The sequence below is a fragment of the Lissotriton vulgaris genome, chromosome 11 (genome assembly GCF_964263255.1).
Source record: "Lissotriton vulgaris chromosome 11, aLisVul1.2, whole genome shotgun sequence".
NCBI lineage: Eukaryota > Metazoa > Chordata > Amphibia > Caudata > Salamandridae > Lissotriton > Lissotriton vulgaris.
The window spans coordinates 418,651,556-418,674,702 of NC_141699.1; the positions used below are offsets into that span (position 1 = coordinate 418,651,556).

The following is a 23,147-nucleotide window of genomic DNA, read 5'->3' on the forward strand; positions in this document are numbered from 1 at the left end:
AAGGGATTGGCCTGCTGTGTGCCAATCTGTCACAGACAGGGATGAGGTAGCAAATTCTTTGGACAGCCGATAGGTAGTTCAGGGGTATGTTATTATAGGCTGCCTGGGTTCCATGGCTGGCAAATAAAGTAGTATAAGCATACACTGGTTAGGTGCCCAAGCACCAATGTGTGTACAAAAATCTTGAGTGAACTGTTGGCAGTGTAAGTGGAGTTTAGGTTACTCACTCCACTGGCAGAGTATCAAATAGTAGTCTAAAGATGCTTTGTGCCCCTACTGGCACAGGGTTCTACTTGCTGGGGAGGAGGTAGACTGTAGATATTAACCCTGGATGAGAGAAGGCTTGTACAGACCCAGCTACTTGTGGTTAATTAAATTAGGCCTTAAATGAGGTCATCCATGCTATCCGGTAAACAGCACACACTTATGCCACGGTGGACTGATAAGTGTTTTAGATGCAGGTTCTCTGAAATGCTAGCATAAAATAAATCACTTTCTCGGCTTTAGAGTGCACCCAGGGTGTGTAGGTGTGGTGCAGCTGATGAAACACATGATGGGTGTATTTTGGGTCTACTGAAAACTTAGTTTAGTTATTGTTGAAGTAGATTCCCTCTGGTGTGGGAGTTCTGTACTTTCAAGACTTATTGTGCTGTGTTACGCAAACCACGAGAGCCTGCTCAGTGCTAGCTCGAGTATTTGAACTCGCTACAGCGAGCATGCTGAAAAAACGAAAGGTTAGTAAATCCTTTTGTTAGTTGGGACAATAAGAGTGCAATTAGGAAGCATTAGTTTGTGTTGTAGAGAGGAATGCCCCTGTGCTGGAAATGAGATCTGGAGAGAAAAAAAAAAAGTGTTCAATTTTTGTTGGTGTTTGCATGTAAATAGCATCAGCCCTCATTTTCTGGGAGGACTTTTTCATCAGACTTTGAGCAAGAGAGAAAAGTGGACAGAAAACAGTGACAAAGGGAAGCAAGAAGGGCCAAAAAACATGCAAGAGTGAAATAAAGAGACAGGTTTGTAGAATTGCCAGGGTAGCTTCGTCTCGATTGATTCTTGTGCATTCAGCAGCATCGGGTTACTATGAAAACATTTGGGACTATACGTATTCATTTTGCAAACGGATCATAGGCAATCTCCGAGATTCAGCCATTAATCTAAACCCCACCATTCAGCCCTACTCTGCTACTAGGAGAAGGGACGGTAGCCGTTGTCCATGGGCAGCATGTCAGCTTGTAAAATTCAAGAAATCGAGGAGTGTTAAACACGGCAAAGGTTAACCCCAAGTTTCAAGGGGCTATATGCTCTCTGCTAAGACCCCTGTGAAGCAAGAGGAATTATAGCAAGTATAAGTGGAAAATGGTAGAGGGGAATGCATGAAGCAGGGCTAGCAAGAAATACCAACGTATTCCCACAAAATGCTAGGTGTCCTCATCCCTGTACCGCTGAGGGAGGTGAAGACTAAACCAGTCCTCAATGAAGCCCATGAAACAAACACTAGAACAAAAATGATTCCGGTTTTGGTCAATTCCCAGGAACGCAAAGACTCTCCAATCAGGATTCTTAGCTAGCTTGGACGTGAATTTTAATTCCAAATCAATATATTCAGTTTCCAGTGCCCAGGAAAGGCGTAGGTGACAAGAATCGATAATCAAAAACTTCTTAGAAATAAATCTAGGGGTCGTGCTAGCAGCCACCGAGAATGGCCGCTGCCTGAGTGAGCTCCCGTTTCCTCGCTCGATATCCTGAGCTGTCCACGACTAACTCTGCTACAAATGTGCTGTGTGGTGTTCTTTACCTGTGGTGCAACGACCGGCGGGCTTTGAAGCCAGGGCGTAAGCCTGTGCGACTTGTAGGGATGACGGAGCGGTAATGGCAGCTTCCCGGTGGCCCAAGTCTGAGATCGTAGTCTCGAGATAAAAGGGGCACTGCAATCCCACAGTGACCAGCTGGTTTCCAGAGGATGCCTCAGCTGACTGAGCGAGGGCGATCAGACGAGAACACGCCTGGTGCTGGATGGAGCCTGGGCGGCAAGACCAGCGGACGTAGTTCCCAATTGAGGTCCCGGCTTGGAGCCCCGTAGTCAATAGGCCACAACAAACAACGCTAGAGACCTGACAGAAGGAGGAGGTGTGGAGAGATCAGAAGCTGGGAGACTGCTTGGCACCGAGGGAGAGGGTGCTGGGAAGCAGTGCTCGGTGTCCCGGTGTGGTGGATAGGGCAACGCACAGCTGCCAGCAAGTGGCCTAAAGAGGGTGTGGCGGCGGGCTTCATCACCCGAGATCCCAGCCTGATCGGCCCGCTAGGCCCCATACACCCGGACAGCGACCCGAAGGTTCTCGTGTTCACTGGGACGGCAGGAAGGGCCTGGCATCACAAAAGGTAGAAATAACAGGGCCTGATGCGCATTTCGTGACCCTGCGCTGTGACAACGCGGCGCCTGCAGGGGTGGAGGGCCGGGTGGCACGGAGACTTGGATCTGGAGTCTACTACCAGATTTGCCTGCCGGATTTGATTCAGGACTACTTTGGGAGTCAGGGTGTGACTACATACCCAAGAGCTGGCGCCTTTAACTGAAAGTACAGCTGGCAAGAGACCAGATTATGAGCCCCGGAGGACCCCATTGACAGAAATAGGTTATAGTTGGCTCAGATGTCTTGGGAATACAGCTGGGGGACCGCACAGACCACCGGATTCAGCATGGCTCATATGTAAGGACAGCAACAGTCCGCTGCCTTCCCTAGAGGGAGGTGTACCTCCACGGAGAAGGGAAACATACAGGGGTGCCAATTGACCAGGGTCAGAACTGGAGCTGCGGGTGCAGTGACTGGAACAGGATGCCTGCCAAGATAGGGTCAGAAGTGGTCACAACCAAGCTGTCCCCAGATCCCACAACGGTGGAGGGAAATTGCCAGTGTAGAGATCTCGCCTGGGACATTTGGACTTAGTTAGGTAACGGCGGGGCAGCGATCCAGAGGGGGATTTGACAGGCTGACTGAGACATCACCATATTCGCTAAATAGGCTGCGGGTAGCATCCAGTATTGTCCCGGACTTTCCCTTGACCCCCGTGTCGCCACCCTGCATACATGGCAATGGGAAGGGTCCTAAGGCCAATGCTTAGAAGCAACTGGCCAAATTTGCCTGGACTAAGGCGGGTGACAAAAGCGAGCCACTACAAATGGAGAAAGATGGGGTACATACTGTCCCTAAGCAAGGGACAGAGCCAATGCTACATGAGGTCATGGCGGCTATTAATGGAGTGCATACCTCGCTGGATTTGGTCACAGTGGAAGTTTCCCTCATCAGGGCAGACTTTCGAAAGATGGACGAAAAACTCAAAGAGGTCAAAATAGTTACTAACGCTTTGCAAACTGATACGTCGGAGCTCCAAACGCAGATGGTCGAATTGCAAAAGAAACAGGAGTGAATATCTTGGACTATGAATGTTGCGCAAGCTGTAACAATATACTAATTTTTGGAGTTCCGGAAAGGGCCGAGGGTCCTGCTGCGGACCTATATGTAGAGGAACTAATCACCAGGCACCTCAAACCTTGTCCAGTTACCTCGATTGAAAGGGCACAGAGAGTGCCGGGAGGCAGGCCAAAACCTCATAGCTTGGGTGAAACTGCTATACACGGATATACAGGGACAAGTGAGGGTCAACAATTACACATCCCGGACATTCAAGTTAAAAGTTACCATACAGGGGTTACCCTTATCTCCGCTGATATTTTCCCTCATGTTGGAACCCCTTGTGGTATGGGTGTGACGGGATGTGATGGTGCAGGGGCTGTGGTGGAAGACCAAATATCCCTGTATGCTGTTATATCTAGCCTCCCCGTACAAGTCTATACGTGTAGTGCTTGACAACTTCACAAATTTTGGGAAATATTCGGGGTATGCGATTAACAGGCATAAGTCGGTGCTGTTTGTGCTGCGGGGCCAGGTCACTCGGCACCCAGTTGACTACCATAGAGGGGGCGGAGGAGGGGTTTCGATTTTGGGGGTCTGTCACATCGGAACCGGTTCTTTATAGCTCCAGTTTGGCTCCCCCACTTGCTCAATTATGCACTGACTTGAAGCACTGGAGGTCCCTGCCTTTTTCATCTATAGGTCAAGTTGCCCTCTTTAAAAATGTTGTCTCTCCCTCATTTTTTGTACATTCTCCATAATTGGCCGCACAGAGTCCCAGATTCTTATTTTAAAGCAGTAGAGAGTGAGCTCTGCACGCTGTTGTGGGATGGCAAAGCCCCCAGGGAAGCAATGAAGAAACTAACAAAAGGCTGGTATGACGGAGATATAGCACTGCCTGACCTGCAACTATTATTGGGTGGCTCAGCTGGTGACCATCAACCATTGGCTGTATCACCTCCTCACTGACCCGGCATACGCTCTTGATAGAGAACAAAGATCACTCCGGTTACCTCGAGTCCTTATATTCAATAAATAGGAAGAAGAAAGTGAAATATTTCGGGCCCACCTCACATACACTAGAAATATGGCACATAGCAAATTCTCGTCTGGAATGGGCGGGCATTCTCTCTAGAGCAACACCATTGTGGTATACCCAGAAACCACCCATGTGGCATGTGCTCGGTATGCCCACAGACTAGACATACAAAGGAGATTGACATCGGGACTAACAGACCTTGGCTGCAGAACAATTTTAGTAACTGCAACAGTACCAATCCGATTTACATGCCGACTTGCCCGTGTTCTACACGGTATGTAGGAATGACCACTCGGCGTGTTCGTACAAGAATACTGGAACACAAGAGCTCATTCCGGTGTAAGAAAAGCCATACCAGGCTTAGCAGACATTTTTGGGAACAGTCACATCACGAAACGGATTTTCAATGGACAGTGTTAGAAAAACCGTGCATACCCAGCCATATAAGTGATGCGCCTCGATATCTATTTAGAAAAGAACAGCAATGGATTTATAAGCTTCAGTCAGACAGAAGGGGACTAAACAACGAGATTCCGTGGACTCTGCTATAACAACTTAATTCAAGAGTGCAAACGCGATCAACAGACAGCACTACTAGTGTAGATCAATGTATATGGTGAGATTTGTTGTACAACGAAAGAATTTTTCTATCGCAACACAGGAGTGTTTCAGCCCCTACATAGTGGTGGTCACATTTACACGTATTGAGCTATTCACATTGAGAGTTTTTTGATCACAATACATGGAGGCTCGATAGCATGACAACAAGGCAAACACTGACCCCCATATATACTATACTATCTCTCAAACTGTATACTGTCTTCACTACTATAATATTTGTCTTATGCAGGGATATATGGTTTTTGTTATGTTACAAAATGCATCTGTACAGTTCTGGTAAGCATAACAACCCTCGTGTGGTAATAGACTGGACTACCAGCGTTATTTAGAATCACTAACATGCCCAGAGTGATGTCACTCAGTAGTCCTTAGTTCGAGATCTCACGGTATCTCGCTTTACCCATTAGTTCACCCATACTTCACTCTACTCCTTCAATCTGGTATTGTTGTAGGTCAACATGAATTGACACGCCAAGGGGGACTTTTTCCCAATGCTGGCAATTTCTAAAATAGGATTTGAGTCCCGATCGGAAGCCGATCGGTTATGAACTACAATGATGGCCGCGATGATGTAACTTTGTAGTTCACGCGTCATTCCTAAACTGCAGACGATCGCGTATAGACTACTAAAATGGCCGCGATGATGCAGTCGGGTAGTCTCTACGCGTAGTCACGCGTTATTTCGAACGCTTTTTCGAACAAAAAGTAGTGCGCGAGCCTAAAGAGACATTATATACACTTTATCCATAATTTAACAATAAATAATGTACTGTCCCGTAAACTATGGGAATGCATTAAGGCACAAGACAACTTATAATGAAAATTGAGTCACTTAAGTAACATACTAGGTAGGCGGAGGGTTACCATACAAACCATCCTCTTTAGCCTATTTATACTTAGTTCACACTTAGGTCGGTGCCTCCCCCAAGCCTCAGATGACAGCTTGAGGTACCGACGGATAGGTGAGTGAGAATACTGACTGCCACTATACTATATAGGTGGTTATAATGAGTACAACATATCTTAGAATAAGAGTACTGCTGGGATGCATACCAGTAGATGTCAGAGTCATCAATGTTGGGGTACTATGGTGCTTGGTCCACTGGGTCTAATATTGACTCACTTCAGTTTTAAAGCCTGGGAAATAGGGTAATAAATATAGAAAGGAGTCTGATGCATAGTGATAGGCTAATAACTTTTAGTTTTATTATGCGACATTCCTCTTTTCTCCCTTAAACCAGTGCGGGCCTCCTATGCCTGAGCGGCGTCCAGGTGAGGTGAGGTAGCTTCACCCATCAGTCAGGGTGAGCATGTAATATATTACTTTTCACACAATTGTTGGTGGATTTGGGTGGACACATTGTATTGAGAATTGATACAATTAAATACATTGCTAATTTTGGTGTGTTTTCCTTCGTAGGATTCACTATAGTGAGAGTGAGTCGGAGGGTGACAATATATGGTCATTACAGGTTGTACCGTTTTGAACCATTTCAGTTCATTCACATTTTTTTGGTTTCATGGCGAAGGTGGTGAACTTTCTTCACTAGTAAGAGTGCAACGAGTATAAGAACAGAGGCCCCAATGAATGCCGAGGGAATAGATAGCCATTAGGCAGAAACATGTTGGCCCTTTTACAGGCAGATATATTTGTTACTGTCTTCTTGCACCGTTCTGTTTTTAATTAGGAGGCATGTCATGTCCATAGAATAAAGTTGTACGAAGGAGGGCATCCCATCCTATTTTAAGTCACATTTTCTGTTGTGTTGCACCTTTTTTCTAACCATCAAGAGATCAGTCATTACGGATGTTTCATGAATATTGGTGGACCAAATCCTAAGATATCAACACTGTGTGGTTCAGTCCCTATGATCAAGGGACTTGCCTTTCACACACCTGGGTTTGGCCAGATGATATGACTGATCACTAAGTCTTTTTTGATGGAAACCCTATATCATCGGTTTGGGACTGGTCAGCCACTTCTGGATATTCTATAATGTATCGATCTCTTGCATTGTGAGTCCACTCCTCTTTATCTATGTTTTCATTCTTTCACTATCTTTGTGATTCACACACGTTGAGATCTAGGCGACTGAAGTGATAGTGTAGCTCTAATAGTTAGCCAATAGACCCCCTGTGTTTCTTATGTTATATATTTAGTTGGAGCTGGGGATATAACCAGGTGCGGGTCGTTAAACACAACAGAAGTTTCAGAAAGGGGGTCCAAGGGATATAGAGTTTATCATACCCAGAAGCTGGGAATGCTATGCCATCAGCCTGGGTTCGACAAATGGGTCCGGATAGGTATTTCAGCAGTAAAAGAACTGGGGACCTTCAGAGTCAATACCACCTGACCCAGGGGGAAGTATACAGATACTTGCAAATACGACATTCACTCCAGGCGGCATTTCCGACCCTTACGGACATACCGGAGTAGTCGCCATTGGAGTCGCTTGATGGATGTGCCACTACTCTCCAAGGCTATAACTCATATATAAAAAAAAATTGGTTAACAACAACTTACCAGAGACCTTTCAAAAGCTTAGAGAGTGGTGTCAGGATGACCTGGGCCCGATTTGTGAAGAGGATTGGCAACTAGCTCGTATGTCCCCCAGGGAAGCAGCCATCACACTTAGATTTAGGCTTATACTGCTTAGGATAGGCTTATACTGCAGCGATCACACATGACAGGGAAGACTTTGGCAATACTGTGATCCAGGCCTGACTAACTTTGCTTGAGGGGCTGCAGACATAGGCTACCTTTTATCATACTCTCTGGAGTTGCCCAGCCATACGTAGCCTTTGGGAGGAAGCCTCGAATCATATGCAGACAGCTTTAGGAAATGAGGTAGCTCTGACTCCACAACTGGGGCTGCTAAACATATGGGCTGCAACTGACGTCGAACAGCAATTCATAACATTAGGGTTCATAACATTAGGGTACACGATGGTTAAACGGGAGCTGGCGAAGGGATGGGGGCTAATCCGCCCTCCACTACCATGTGGGCGAAAGAGCTGGATAGGTGAATGCTGGCAGAGATTGAGGTCTTTGTAGCAAGGGGTTGCCCCAAACAATGGGATCGGAAATGGTCAAAATGGAATGTATATCATGGAGATATCTGTTTATCCCCTATGGTAGAACTGGAAATGCGCAGAAATATGGATCGAGATGGAAATGTTTGATGTATATCTTCGGCCGATAGCTAGTATGTAATGATGTGAATAACTTGAAACTTGTTGTTCACTATTCTTTGTACGGCTGTCATTAAAAATGATAAAAAAATATATTTTTTTTTTAAAGAAAAAAAAACAAATCCATACAGGGAATGCTAGATGTGTAGGGAGTTTGGTTTCTGTTGTCAGGCACATGATGGTCCTGTGTTGTCCCTGATGCAAAGGAATACCTCAAAGAATGGCGAAGAGGATTAGGGGCTTTACTTGTTTTAATCTAAAACCCTGGGCTATGGCAAGGAGAAAACACATTACCCCTTCAGGTGTTTTATCCATTGTATCATATAACTATGTATGTGTAACAAAATTACAAACTCTATTCAAAACCCATAGTGAAACGGTAGCATTAAATTCTGAGTGAAACTTAACCTGATTTACAGCACATGGCCAAAGCTGGAAGGCAACGCTCACAAAGAATGTGCCCTCAAATTGTAACAGCTTTGTAAGAGGTAATAAGTGATTTATTAATAAAGCAAGGTTGTGCAGTTAAGAAACAGGATCAAGGTTCCGTGAAGGAATGTGGGGCACTGAAAATTAAACAGGATTTTGGGGTAAAAAACATTTTTTATTTTTTTTTAAAGCCAACGCGATGACAGCTGAAGGAGAGATGTGAGCGCTGAGGGTTGTGAGAAAATGATAGGTTGCACTATTCGAGATAGACGGCAGAGGAGACCGAGCATAGGCAGGACCACTTAAGGAGAGGAGTGTAACTAAGGAAGGAAAGGACAGAATGAAAAGTGAGAAAGGGATAAATATGCGAACATGGTAAAACTAGTAATAGCAAGTGTGCGGGACAGAAAAAAAAAAAATAGGTAGTGAATCAATGTGAAAGATCAGAGATGAAACCTTGATTTTGGCCAGAGGTAGAGAGAAAGTGGGAAACCGCTGTTAACACATCAGAGCATTTGAAGAAGCAATTTGAAGGCGGCCCACTATGTAACCACGCTCTACTCTGCTTCCAAGCCGTATAGGAAGTACAACAAGACTAGATATGGCTGCTGGTTTTTTTTTGTTTTTTTACTTCAGAGAGGCATCTCCCTCCACCAGCCCATTCCCCACACCCCTAACCCATCCCTCCTGCCCACATACAGCTAGAGTAGTATTGTTTGGAAATTGTGCTGAAGTTCAGGTGGCCCATTGTTCCAGACAGGACAAAGGTGCAGCAGAGACGGGCGTGACAGGCACACAAGACTCAACGGGCATGAAGCCAAAACCTTACTGTGAGCTAAAGCAAGCTGCTGAACAACGTAAAAAAGGGAGAGAGGACTGATGACAGACTGCACGAAGGAGACATGACTGATAAGTGTAGTACAAAGAGGTCGGGCACACAGGACAGCTGGTGAAATGTTCATGACAAGGGATACACTCAGACAGACCTGGGCATCCTTCTTGGCCAGCGAGTCGTCCACATTCGAGCCGGTGTCTCTTCCGCCCTGTGGGGAAAACAGATAAAATCAGCAGAGTGTCGGTGCATCACCCCTGGGATCCTTTCGGAGGACAGGGCAGTCACTAATTGAGCAACCGACACACTCCTGTAGCCATTCGCACCGAAACAGACACCCATGGGAAGGGGCAATACCACAGCTTACTTGGGTTACAGGATCAATTCACAACCAGTCTGCTTACCTCTTCTAGTGAATTAAAACCGCACTAAAATCTACAGGCACTTTTTATGTTACCTTTATTTTACTCGTATGCTACATGCATTTCTACCAGTGTAAAAAAACCTCAACGCAAAACCGTTGTTCACACAGAACATTTATATTGATACAAAAAGAATACAACTATAAAATTGTGTGAATATATAAATACATTTTATGATAACGTTATTAGGAATAAAACTATTTAATTCTAGTTTTAATTTAATTTGTATTGCGCAGCTAATCATTCACAGAGGGATCTCTCGGCGCCTGAAAAGGGGACACCGAATAGGCAGTAGAGTCTAAAACAGCCAGCTCTCTTAAATGGGGCATGATGCGACATTTGGATACGAAAGGTTATCCTCACAACCCATATGCAAATATTGACAGGAGAATAGGGCAGTCAATTTATTAACCTCTGGAAGGCAGACTCAGTCCAGCTGGTGGAATTCAACCTGGCCCTCTAGTGCAGGCACTCAACCTAAACAGGTCATTAAGTGCCTGCACTAACCAACCGAGCTAGTTTACCAGCTGTTGGACCCAGCAGTCAAGTGTGGTCCTTCCTTTAAGGTGTCATTGTTCCTGGGATCATCGACCCAACCAGGGCTCTAAATGGATAGAATTGGTGAGAGTATGCATAGTGGGGTGTGAGAACCCAGTTCTAGAAGTGTGTAAAAGCTAGCAGGGATCTACAGATAACTGGTGGTGTTAGATATAGCATAGACTGGAGCCCAACAACGCGGGCTGTATGTCCAACTTGTGCTTCAACCCAGCATTTATCTATTGCCAAGTGTTCCCATTTTGACAGCCAACAGAACTGGCGCACGTCGAAATCAGGTCGCTGCTAGCAGAGGATCACACAATATGGGCAAGGTGGGATCAGAGCCCTGCGGTCATGGAATAACAGTTGGCACATCTTAGCAACCAAGAGGGTCTTTTTAGTGGAGTTTTACAATTGGCTTCAAATTTCTCTAAATTAAAAGTTAATACACATTACAAGTTCCTGTTTCAGCGAAAGTCATCAGCTGCTCAGGTGAGTTGGACTTCACTGAGCATTCCTATGTGTTAGAAAAGTCCACACGCTTGACTGATCACAAAATTAAAAAAAAGTTTGAAACTTAACTCCCAGCTATGCTAGTTGGAATATATATGACCCCATTACGATAAATATTTCCACTTGTGGCAATTCTTGAATGGAGGATTGCATATACAAACCGCTAGCTGGCAAATCTGAACTTACAGTTCCCCATGCCCTTTAAATCCATGGGCACCAATAACTGCTGCGTAGAAGAGACAGTGAGGTGCCCTCTCCTCCTGGGTCCTCTGGATACAATGGGTGGGTCCCCGAGACCTCACACACCGATTACTCTATACCCCAGCAGACGAAAGTTCAACAAAAATAGGGACCTATCCTGGGATCCTCGGTGGCGTTTTATCCATCCAGAAATAGTATTACAGTACCAAGAGTAGTGACCCTTATTTTCACAGGGCACGCCCTTGGAAATTAGTCTGTCCAGGGGGCCAGGAAATCTGGCCACCCCATTGGGTACCATCCACACTGACATGAACTGGCCGGCATTTAACTTTGTTAAGTAGCAAGCAGAGAAAAAAAAATATAGAAAAAAAACTCTGCACATTCTGACAGCTGCCAAAAGAAAACCCCCACAAATGTATGAAGCCGATCATTTCAAATAAAGTAAGGTTTACAGCAGCACTTTAAGCATGGAAGCAGGATACCCACCTTCCCGCCGTACATCTACAAAGTAACAGCCATAGGACACGTAGATTAACTTACTGCTGACAAGGACACCAGCACCCTCTGGAACATGCCGGATGTGTCGGAGCAAATATCATCCTCCAGACTCTTTCCGTATTCTGCAAAGAGAATTGAATCAAGTATGAATGCATTGGTGTCTATATGCGATCTTCGAACAGGTCGCAATAACAAACTAAGTAGCGCACCCAAGGCTGGCCACTAGCACCAAGAGAGTAAGTGGGAACCTGATCTCGAGCTGCTTCATTTTGATAGAAGCAACTTAGCAATCCGGTCTCACCCCTGCCATTTAGATCATGCATTTATAATGTGAAACAGAAAACTACTAATAGAAGAGCAGAATGAAAGGTGTAGTGCCTAAACCACTCACAAAAGGTCAGGCAGGAAATGAAAACCAGCCTGGACAAAAATGTGCAACCAGCCCCACGCTGCAGGAGGTCACGAGCTAGATGTGATCCTGGGTGCATGGCATCTCTCCTGGCCTGAAACAATCGCCTAGCCTGCAGCCTATGGGGGGAAAAATAGAGTGGCAGAACTGCCTGTCCAGCACAGATATTAACTTCCAACATCAAACCGCGTAAGCAGGGCCGGACTAAAGAACAAAAAAACACCCTGGCAAAAATGCTCAAAACCATTGGGGCAGGAAGGTGGGTGCTGTGGGTCCAGGCCGCCCCGGTGTCATCACTGTGTGGGGGTTGGCAAAAATATGGGTTTTAAACCCATTTTTGCATTTTGTCAAGCTGGCGGTGACAAGAAATTTTCTGCACCGGGTACCACCTGACCTTGCTACGGCGCCACTGCTCAAACCAGCCCGGCTTCCTTCAATTCATCATGTTCTCTCTCCCTTTCCATACATTCTCTGTCTCTCGACTAACTCTCTGCCCCTTGTGTTAGCTTTCTCTCCCTCTCTTTCTCCTGAAGCCTCCGCATGCATGACTGAATTAACTTTGGGAAGCGGAGGAAAGTGACGGAGGCACCAGGAGCGGCCCTGGGCTTCCAAAACTGGCTGTCATGGGCTCCAACCCACTGGGGAAATGACCAGTGGAATAAAAGGCCTGTCCGGCCCTGAGCTTGAGATTGCACAAACAAAAACAGACAGGGTGAGTGGTGCAGGATTGCATGTGGTGAGCTGAAGAGGTGTAGAACCTCAACAAGGCAGTATAGCTATGACGAAGTTAGCACGAGGACAACAATTTTGACAGAAATAAACCTACTCCAGTGTGCGTTAGTCTTTAAGCAACAAACCGCATGTTGAGATGAGTAGGTATGATGGTGACCAGACTGGTCATTTGCTCAACAAAAGAAAGAATGAGTGTGAAACAAGACATCTGTTAAGCCAGTGATCAGTAGGGTTTATGGAGCAATACAATTGTGCACATAAGAAACCAGTCTCTTATCATGAGATACCCACCTTTAATAATCGGTGTAAAGACTACATTTATGCACTGAAGCGTTGGTCTGCATTCATGTAGCTTAGATTGAATTTCTTTCACATGATTAACTCTAGGATCTCAGTGAATCTAGCATGGATACTTTTAAAGATCAGAGGCCGCATCATGATGCAGTTTTCTGTGCTGTGCCAGTGCAGAAGGGGGTCTGTGCGCTTTATTGGCATCTTGAGAAAATGCAGTAGAGTGCGGAAACAAAGGGCAGTAATCGCTGATTTGTGTCTGAGATCAGCTGTCAGAAAATTTACTTTTAATTCAAAATATTTTGGTATTTCAAGCAGGGGCGGCTCCTCCATTAGGGCAGGAGCGTTGCCCCACTGCTTTCTTGCAGTGCGAGAAGCAGTAACATAAAATGGTATAAATACCATTAGGTTACTGCTTCTCGCACTGAGAGAAAGCAGAAGGGTTAGGTTGGGGCAGGTGGGTGGGTGGTCCTGCAACAGGGCAGGGGAGGAGTGGCTAGCTTAATGTTGCAGACCCGGACTATTTTGTCTGCCCTCTGGGGCCGACCAAACCAGTCATGCGCACTCTGCCATTCTCTCCATGTAGGTTGCATGCAGCCTACATGGAGAAAATTCCCTCCCCAGAGGAGCCTGACTGGGCAACATTCCCACCAATCACAACGCTGCAAATGCAGACTTGTGATTGGCTTAGGGGAGGAAAGGGAGGCTGCCAGGAGCAGGGAAGATGCAGTACCGGATCGGGCCGGCTAAGGTAAGAGATATACAATTAAAATTAAACCTCCCCCAACGTGCGAACACACACAAGTCATGCCGACCGTGATTGATTGCAATTTCATCTGTGCTCTCAAGACACCAAAAGAAGCAGCATTGCAGAAAACAGCATCATGATACGGCCCCAGAAGCCTTTTATTATTAGGGATTAAGATGTATCCCTGCAGCAGTACATACTGTGTTTGTAAGCCACATTGATGCGATTGATTTCCTCAGGTGAGCGAGAAGCCATAATCTCTATCAGGCATCCCTCGTCTGTACCGGCACCCTAAAGGGGAAGAAAATGAGAAGCAATGTTATAAACAGTAAGCTACCATGGCCTGTTCACCTATAGCATAGTGCAATCACAGTAACCAAGAGGGGAAGAGCGCCAAGGTCCCACAGAGGGATTCCCTGGTTCTCCAAACATTCCAGTGCTTCAGAAAGGATGGAAGGCCTACTGTTGGATCTGGGAATGGCCATTGCCAAGCCCGATTCACTTCTCAGACATGCTCATCTAGCGAGATTTATTTTCAGAAGCCTGCCAGTGAGAGGACCAGCACCACCTCAGTCTTCTGCAGATGGAGCATATGGTAGCTTCCGATGGACCTGCTAAGAGGTTACATTGAGGAGTGGTACAACATATAGAGGGTATGGCTTTGCTAAGGAGCAATTTAAAAATAAAATGTAGGGAAAATTATACGTAGCTGGAATTTTAATATGAGGACCATGAGATGTAGCACCAGATGCATCATACAAATGAATCCAGAGGTTCTGCATGTGGATTAACGGGACAGTTCTTGAGTATATAGTCTCACATTTTTAAAAACAACGAACCACGTTTAATATGAGTTTAAAATGCGCTGCATTTTGTAAAGTTTATCCCATATCTACGATGTTGCCAGCTTTCAGAGTCTGGGTTGAAAAGATATGGGGGGGGGGGGCAGGGGGACTAATTTCCACGACTGCTTGGAGAACATAGTAAGGGCTGGAACTCGGATTGCTAATGGTGGTTGTAAAGAACGTCTGGTGAGCTGGCTCTTGGTGGTACTGTAGTCCTATCTTTATGCTGTAGCGGTCATAACAGACTGAGATGCGAATGGGATTTCCTTTTCTTTTTTTGTCCATCATAAGTTTGCAACATCCTGCAACAGTTATCACTTCCTCACGCTGAAGGCAATACAAAAAAAAAAATGAACGAGACAACATTCCCTTAGTAGTTTATGGTGCTGCCTAGGCTCCTGAATCATTCCCTAGTCATCCACATTCTGCAATTAAATTGACAGGACTGTCAAGTGATAGGCGAAATTTCACTTCCATAGTTATATGCAATACACTTATGTGCATATGATGCAGTTGCCCGATGCGCATATGATGCAGTTGCCTGATGCAATATACCTATTGCATGTAACTCACAGTCCTAGAGACAGAAAGGCCAGGATTCGCATCTAGAGACCAGTCTATTCTTGAAGAGCTTCTGTGTACTGGAGCCTCTTCAAGGCACAGGTGGAGCATTACAGCGGGTTGCCCAGAGTCAATATGGCCACACGGTTCTCCCTGAGGGCAAGTCTTGACTACTCGAGCCAGATTTAACATTTGAAAGGCATCTACATATTGACGAGGCTGGATCATGAAGTCAGGTAACTGAAAGGATGGTCTGTAGATGGCGCGCTCAAGAATAAAACAATATTTCTGAAAAGTCAAGCACTTAGCTCTTGGTTGGTTTGCTCTCCCCTAGAAAGTGAGCAAAATGGCTAAATGCATCTTAGCACTCCATAAAAGAATCCAGAAAGAGCATTCTAGTTTACAGATATGGCACACCTGGACCACTGAATTGGGTAAAGATGTCATAGATAATCAATGGCTCACCATTTGAAGATGTCATAGATAATCAATGGCTCACCATTTGTGCACTATTAGAGATCGCTCGGATTAAAATGATAGTACAGTTATGTACCCAGAGTTTACCATGCTAATGAAAGCCCAGCACTTCCAGAAAACTGTAACGCATATGTCCCAGTTGGTGGTTCTCAGTACAGTGTATCCAATGTGTGCAAGATTGCGGTTCTGGTGAACTCTGGACTGGAGTGCTTTGAGAATACGGAAAATACGCATGATGACCTTCTCGGAGTGGCTACACAGGCTGGCACAGGTGGGCATTGATCCATTCTATGTGCAGTCCAGCTCCTGGATATAAAGCTTGGTTTGGAGTTACAACGCTCAACTAAAGGTGCCTTCTGTTAAATGTCTGAGCAGAGCTTATGACGAAAAGAGGTTTGGCTGTAAAGAAGCTTGTAAATCCTGAAAAAGTCTAATAATCCAAATGCAAATATACCTTGTACTTTCACGCCCATAAGTAGATCGACAGTTTGCATGCCTTGCTGTATGTAAACTATGAGACAGGGCGTGCTCGTTTTTTCTGGTAACTGCAGTTTTTAACATCTAGGAATCACAGTTTCATTTCTAAGCACTGAGTGATTAAAATCGTAAAATAAACAAGGAAAAATGAAATGGCAACCCAGTACGCTTTGCAATGAAAGGTGTGCAATCAAGAGGCCAGGAGAGCTCATGTCCACGCATCTTGACCGGAACAGCATCAGTCTCACAAAAGGCCTCCATTGCTCACAAAAGTAACATGTAAAACAGACATTTGAGGAATTGATGGATGAATCCACTGCCTCTCGCACGTTTATGCATCTTGCAAACAAATATAACAATTGAAACTGGGAGACTAGCATAATTCTTTTCAAATTTTTAGTGCACCAAACCCACCCATCTGGTTCAGTGAGCAGATGTCATCCTGACCCATTCTTAACAGTAATACTTGGAACACTGGCTTTAAGTCTATAGTGGAACAAATTCGGATGCGACCAAAACAAAATAAACAAATATGACCAGACCATCTATGCCCTTGCTTCGGGAGCGTTTCAAAAGAACCGAGCATGTAGATTAGCAAAATTCAATATTTTAAGTGGCACAGACAATCCCTGGGCCCCCTAACCTCTAATCCATAAGTGTCACCAAGCAAAGAAGTAAATGGCCTTAATCCAAGCAATACCTTTTGCTTCCAGATGGGCAACGTTTACAATGCAGACAATGAAAAAGGCTACTGGACGGACATGGGGAGAAGAAATACGGCTTGAACAGAAAAACAGCTACCAACCTTCATTGCAGCCTTCAGTTCCTGGACGTCATATTGTGTGATGGCCATCAGTAAACCTACAATCACCTTCTCAAACTTTCCGGTCAGCTCAGACTTTACATCATCTTCCAAATCCTGTTAACATAAAAAAATAAAAAATTAGTACATGAAAGCAGAAATAGGAACGGGGTCAGCACACCTGGAAGATGAAGATCTTACTCTTATCAAAGTAGCCCTGCCATAATCCCACAGAGGTGCCTGCATTGACACCCTATCACTTCTTCTATATTTGCAAGATGGGGGATTTTAGGATCAGCGCAGAGCGGTTGGCCAAGATGTGCTTGAACATGGCATCAAAGCTGCACTAATCAATGGCATGACTTGCATATTTTCCTTCAGCTTTTCAGTTGCAATGCGGACACTACAATCATTTTACACAGGCTAGGCATTTACATTGATAAAGTTGTAATGTTTATCTTCAAGACAGTAGAATGTTAGACAGCCAAAATGGTAGTCACTTGTCATTAGGTCTAGCCTAGCGGCAGCACTCATGCGCTTCTCGCTCTGCGAGGCATGCTGTAATAGAGTATGCAGTGGAAGCCCCGCACACTACGCCCATATTTTTAATTGGCTGGTGTCATTGTCCTTCGCAAAAGTTGAATTCTGATCTGATTCATTAGGAGGCTAGTTAGTCCCTCCTGGGTACAGTCTTGTCCCCATTTGTTACCTCCCATAACGACTGGACTTTTTATTTGACTCGTTGCATGGTCTCCATTGTATAGTGAGGGAGCACTTTTTCTTTAATGGTCTACCCTATTCCAGCGCATTCCGCTTTCACTTTATTGACCGCACTGCTTTATTTAATTAATTTGAGCGCAACCGCATCAGTTCAGTGTAGCACAGGCAAACAAGTATTTGCAATGCAACAGGTCTCACATTTATGAGAGTTTGAGCTATTGGCATTGTAATTGACAATGCCTTTCATTTAGGTTTTTGAAACAAATAAAAATGCATTGTTATTTACAATGCCAATTTTACAATGCCAATAGCTTAAACCTGCATAAGACCTATTGCATTGCAAATGCATGCTTTTGGTCTGTAATCTTGTACATTAAGCGTTAGTGATCAGCAGGGACAGTGGAGTTATGCAAGTGGTGAGAAAAGGCAAACTATTCATTGTCATTTGGCACATTCTCTTACAGTATTATTTCAGTAACTCAGTGGCAGTTTAGAACCTGAATACAGAAATCCGCAAGTAAAATGGACCGATACATATACGTAGAAGTGTTTCTAATAATTAGAAAATACTAGCTTAAACACATCTACAATTAAGCAGGACTAGGCCAGCATCGGCTTCCATTGACAACGAGACATATGTAGAAACACAGTGCACTTTGATTTTATGTGAACGAGCATTCACCATAGGCATGTGTTTCTGCCTGCTTTTCCATTTCAGACAGTCAGCACATTAGAAGCCTCATCCGTGGTGCTGTTTATTTTATTAAATATAACCGTATTAATTTGTGTTCATCCGAATGAACCATGCTCAGGATGTTACTGTGTTTGTATCAGTCAACATCCTTTGCTCGAGTCTTCACAAGCTACTAATCATAAAATGGTCTATTTTATTTCTGTATTACATAAATGCTGCAACGGCTACTTCATTTCCTATAGACACACCTCTTTCATATTGAGCAAAGTAGGAGTTTACAAAATGCATCTTGATGGACGGATCTTGTGCATTGGAAAAGTGGTTATTTTACATGAATGTGTCTGTTAATCTAGCCTTAATAGGTTATGTCAGACCATACTGAGTGTGGTTTTTCTGCCTAAAATCTTATATAACATGATGCTTTTGAGACATCTGGCAGGCTTTTCTTGCTTTCTCAATTGTGCAGAGTCGAGGTTAGCGTGTTAATTGACTTACGCTTGCAGACTTGATTTACCTTTTAAACTGAGCTGGCTATGCGTTAGTCATTTGATTTAGAGTTTACTTCTAAAGTAATGTTAGAAAGTTTGTTGGTACTCTAGCAGAAGTATACTTTAGATCTTGCTGCTACTGGCTTTAGACAGTGACCTAAATATTAATGCTCGGTCATTATTTGGATTGATATAAGATTGCTGATCGATTGGCCATAATTTAACTAATAACTTTCTGCCTTCTATAATTACCTTCATTTTGAATAAATCCTTATAGTGTTTCCTGGAAGTGAAGCCTGGCGGAGGTTTCATTTACTGGCATCAGATTTGGTCTTACGGAGACTTTGACAGACATGATCCTACGTCTCGGCCTTCTAAATTGTTTTAATCAGAGACGACATTTACAAATGGTCAGCCACAGCACACCACATGTGGCACTTTTTTCTGAACTTTATCAGTTTGACCTAGAGAGATTTTTAATCTACAAATTATGCAGCAGGTGATGGATTACGTAGCAAAAGCGGTAAAGCCATGATTATACTGAAATAGCACAGAATTGCACAATTCCAATAGGCATGGTGACTGGTCTCCCAAAATAAGCAGACAATTATTATTTTTCTCACAAAACTATTACATTGTTGCTAAACTATATGCAGCCATGAATGGTGTTAAACACTGGTGAAGTATAGTCGTTCTATAGTTATAGGACGTCATCTTTATTAGTTTTAGAACACAGCGATAAATCGCTGTTGTATTACGGTCTGAAATGTGGTCATCTACCATGCATTTAGCAACATAAGGGTTGCAAGAGAAATGTCAACAGCTAACTGTAGAAGCATTCATGGCAAACTGTTTTAGATTCACTGAATACCTAACTAAATGGCCCTACGAGTTCCGGTTTGACCATTTATCCTGATCCCTGCTAGATAAGGCACTATTTAACCTAATGTACATAGATCGCCTTCAAGAGCCTCAATTTCATTATTACCGAAGACCAGTAACAAGGTCAAAAGCTCTTGCGCTCCTCAGAGGTCAAGTTAAGGGTATAAATGGCATTAGCTGTGGTCACCAAAGACTTGGCGTCAAAGAGTTCCTGCTCTCTAGAACCGGCATCCTCGGTACCAAGAGCCAACAACTGAAATAAGCAGGATTTGGAAGTCACACAAAATAAATAAATAAAACCTCAACAGGACGAAATAGTCAGTGATTGTTGAAAATATTTGATTGTGGAATGTCTGACTATTAAAACAAAACCTGGAGCTACATTACATTTACTAGGAATCATCAAATGACAGAGCACTCTTTAAGTGAAGGTATTCTTATACACGGCTTGTTTTTTTAAATCTATTCTTTAAGTTCCAGCTCTAATAAAGGGCATGATCCTATGAGAGAGGCAACTACCACACTCCCACTACCTCAGGACAAATGCTTACCGACAACACCTGGGGTGGCCTTTCAAGTCAAGGCCAATTCAACCAAACTTTGATATAGTGAACATAGACTCTGCAAGTAAATAGCACAAAATACCAAAGTACTATAAAACTCATTTTGCCACAATAATGAAATGGTTTAAAACTCTTAAAGCCTCAATCGGCCATGCAAAACGGAATATTGAGTAGTCGTGTAGCCCAGCATTAGGGCTTAGAAAACATTGTACTTCGAACCCAGAAAAGACGAATCAAATTATTATTACTGACGGTGGTGGCAAACTTACTGCGTCACTCTCTCCAGTCATAAAATTAACGGCAAAACTTGCCTCATGCAGAAAAGAGATGTGAGCACTGACTGGGTGCCAACAACGTCCACGCCCTTCACGTCTCCTACCGTGCAGTGTTGCAACATCCTGGGAAGAGCGCCCACGGGTTACTCACAGCGTGAGTCACCGTGAGCAGTGCAAGTCCCAGTAAACCCTCCATTCAATCCCTAGGTCAAGTGTACTGAAACACACAAAAGGCTAGCTTGAAGGAAAAAAAAACACAAAAAAACCAATGCTTAGTCGAAAAGCACACATACACACGGTAGAACAAACAAACTCGTACACTGCTACATCGAGAAACACAAAATGGTTGCTCAGTCACCCTCACCCTCACCCTGCTAGGGCGGGAAAACACACCCTCAAAGCATGGTCAAAAACACATAAATCACTGCTAGAGCGAGAAGCACGAACACACTCAATGCTTACCCAATTAAGCAGATTCCCTCTTTGTTAGACTGAAAAACACACATGCAATGCGAGATCGAACAACCCACACAAAATCTGGGCGACCACTCCAAGACCCCACCTCAATCCATAAAACTCAAACGAAGCCTTTCAAAGACAGGCCGGTCAGTATTCCATGTACTTTGATTAACATGTGGCGCATATAACTCACGAGTATTCCTGGTTCATATAAATCAAATACTGCCTGCAGCCAAACACGCATCATCATTGTGCATGCACTTCGAAACAACCCTCCAACGCCCACACCACAGTTTTGTGCTTTCCGCTACAACCAATCCTAACCCATTTAGTCCAGGCTTCTCCAACGAATAGCTTGGGAGCTGCTGGTAGCTCTGGAGTGTGCAGCCAGGGGAAAGAAATTAGAAGCTTTAGCTTGGCTGAATTAATTTGTGTATACCAAAGTTGCACAGAATGTATTCGACGGAAACGTATGTATTTTTAGGACTCAAAAGCTGATGTTTTGGGAAAAATAGCTGAATTTCCAAAATATAGTTGATGCTGATGTTTGAGCGATAAAAATCAAACTGTGTTGGGGAGAGTTATTACCAATATTATTAACGTGAGGCATTGTAGCTATGGCTGTTATGTGCCACCCATACAAAGGCATTTCACATGAACAAAGCATTTTCAGATGATTGCAATCAACTGTTCTAATGCGGTTAAGGGATCACTCTGGTAATGTTTGCTTAGGGTTGCCACAGATCTGAGCTAGTCTAATGTGGTAACAAATAAATCTAACGGTAAAAGTAGCTCAGAAGGCCTTTCATTGAACATCAACGCCCTTATTACAGAGACTGTTCAGAGACACCGGATTTAGTCTATACAACACTTTGAGCATGCAACTCGAAACATTTCCTAGGCCCAGATAGCACGGAAAATACTCAGGGGAGGACCAAATTATGTGGCAAATTTGACTAAATGATGTTACAAGAAAAGGCACATTTTGCAGTATAATCAGAGCCACTAGAATTATATGCAGGTGAACATCAAATTATGTAGCAGAGTGGACTAAATTATGCAGCAAGAAAAGGTGCCTTATGCGGCAACTTTGATAGCATTACTTAATTATGTTGGCATTTTTAAACATGGGAATACTGTCTGGGAAAATATTTCACCTCATTACCAGTTTATACAACCAAATACAGAAATAAGCAACTGAAAGATGACCAGTTAACCTTTCACGAAAGGCCTTTCAATACACGCAAACATGTCACGTTCAGTAACTTTTGACCCGTTTAAGCTAGAAACTGGTTCTCTTTTGTTAAAATCTGCAGATTGCACAGCAGATGAAGGATTTTGTGGCAAATCCATAACTCTGCACAAAAAGCAGCAGTGGCATAATTCTAGTGCACCCCCCCCCCCAAAAAAAAAGTATAATGTGCCATATTGTGCGATAACCTTAATTAGTTTGAGATCTTTATACTTGTTAACATACGATTTACCTCTTTAATATCAGTTTAACTCTCAAACATCGCAATAAGCAACAGAAAAGTGACCAGCATTTTTTTTGTTAAAATATCCAGATTATCCAGCAGGTGATGGATTGCGTGCCAAGTGCGGCAAATCCATTATGGAGAGAATGCAGCAGCATAAAAATGGAATTGTTCCAGTGGCCTTGCTCATACCTACGGTCTTGTAAATTCCATACAACACATTCAGTGCACTTCAAATGGGTCACAACTCTATACTGGCCAGGACACGCTATGTGCATGCTCCTCAAATATTGCCATTCTGTAAATTCCATAGATCAAGGTGCATGCACCTCTTAACTAATGCGATCCTGCAAATTACCTACAAGTGTGCATGCACTGCTGAACTAATGAGGTCATGTAAACGCAATACAACACCTGACACCTGTTCTCTCCTGTGTATACCAGACAATACTGCATAACTAATGCTCTCCTATTAATTCAAAACACTTTTTTTTTTTAAGTTCTCCAAAATGTCTCCAGTCCCATAGTCCAGGCAGTATTTTGTGCAAAGACCTA

General features: G+C 43.9%; 1 protein-coding gene across 3 annotated transcripts in view; it reads right to left on the minus strand.

Moving 5' to 3' along the window:
• Nucleotides 1-23,147, minus strand: part of LOC147679914 (annexin A4-like) — a 115,052-nt gene that overhangs the window by 47,814 nt on the left and 44,091 nt on the right. For all 3 annotated transcript variants that reach the window (XM_086943479.1, XM_086943477.1, XM_086943478.1), the window contains exons 5-8: nt 17,040-17,153; nt 14,075-14,165; nt 11,737-11,816; nt 9,678-9,734 (exon numbers count right to left, since the gene is read on the minus strand). In XM_086943479.1, the coding sequence (XP_086799605.1) occupies nt 9,678-9,734; nt 11,737-11,816; nt 14,075-14,165; nt 17,040-17,153 (342 nt within the window). The remainder of the gene's footprint in view (nt 1-9,677; nt 9,735-11,736; nt 11,817-14,074; nt 14,166-17,039; nt 17,154-23,147) is intronic.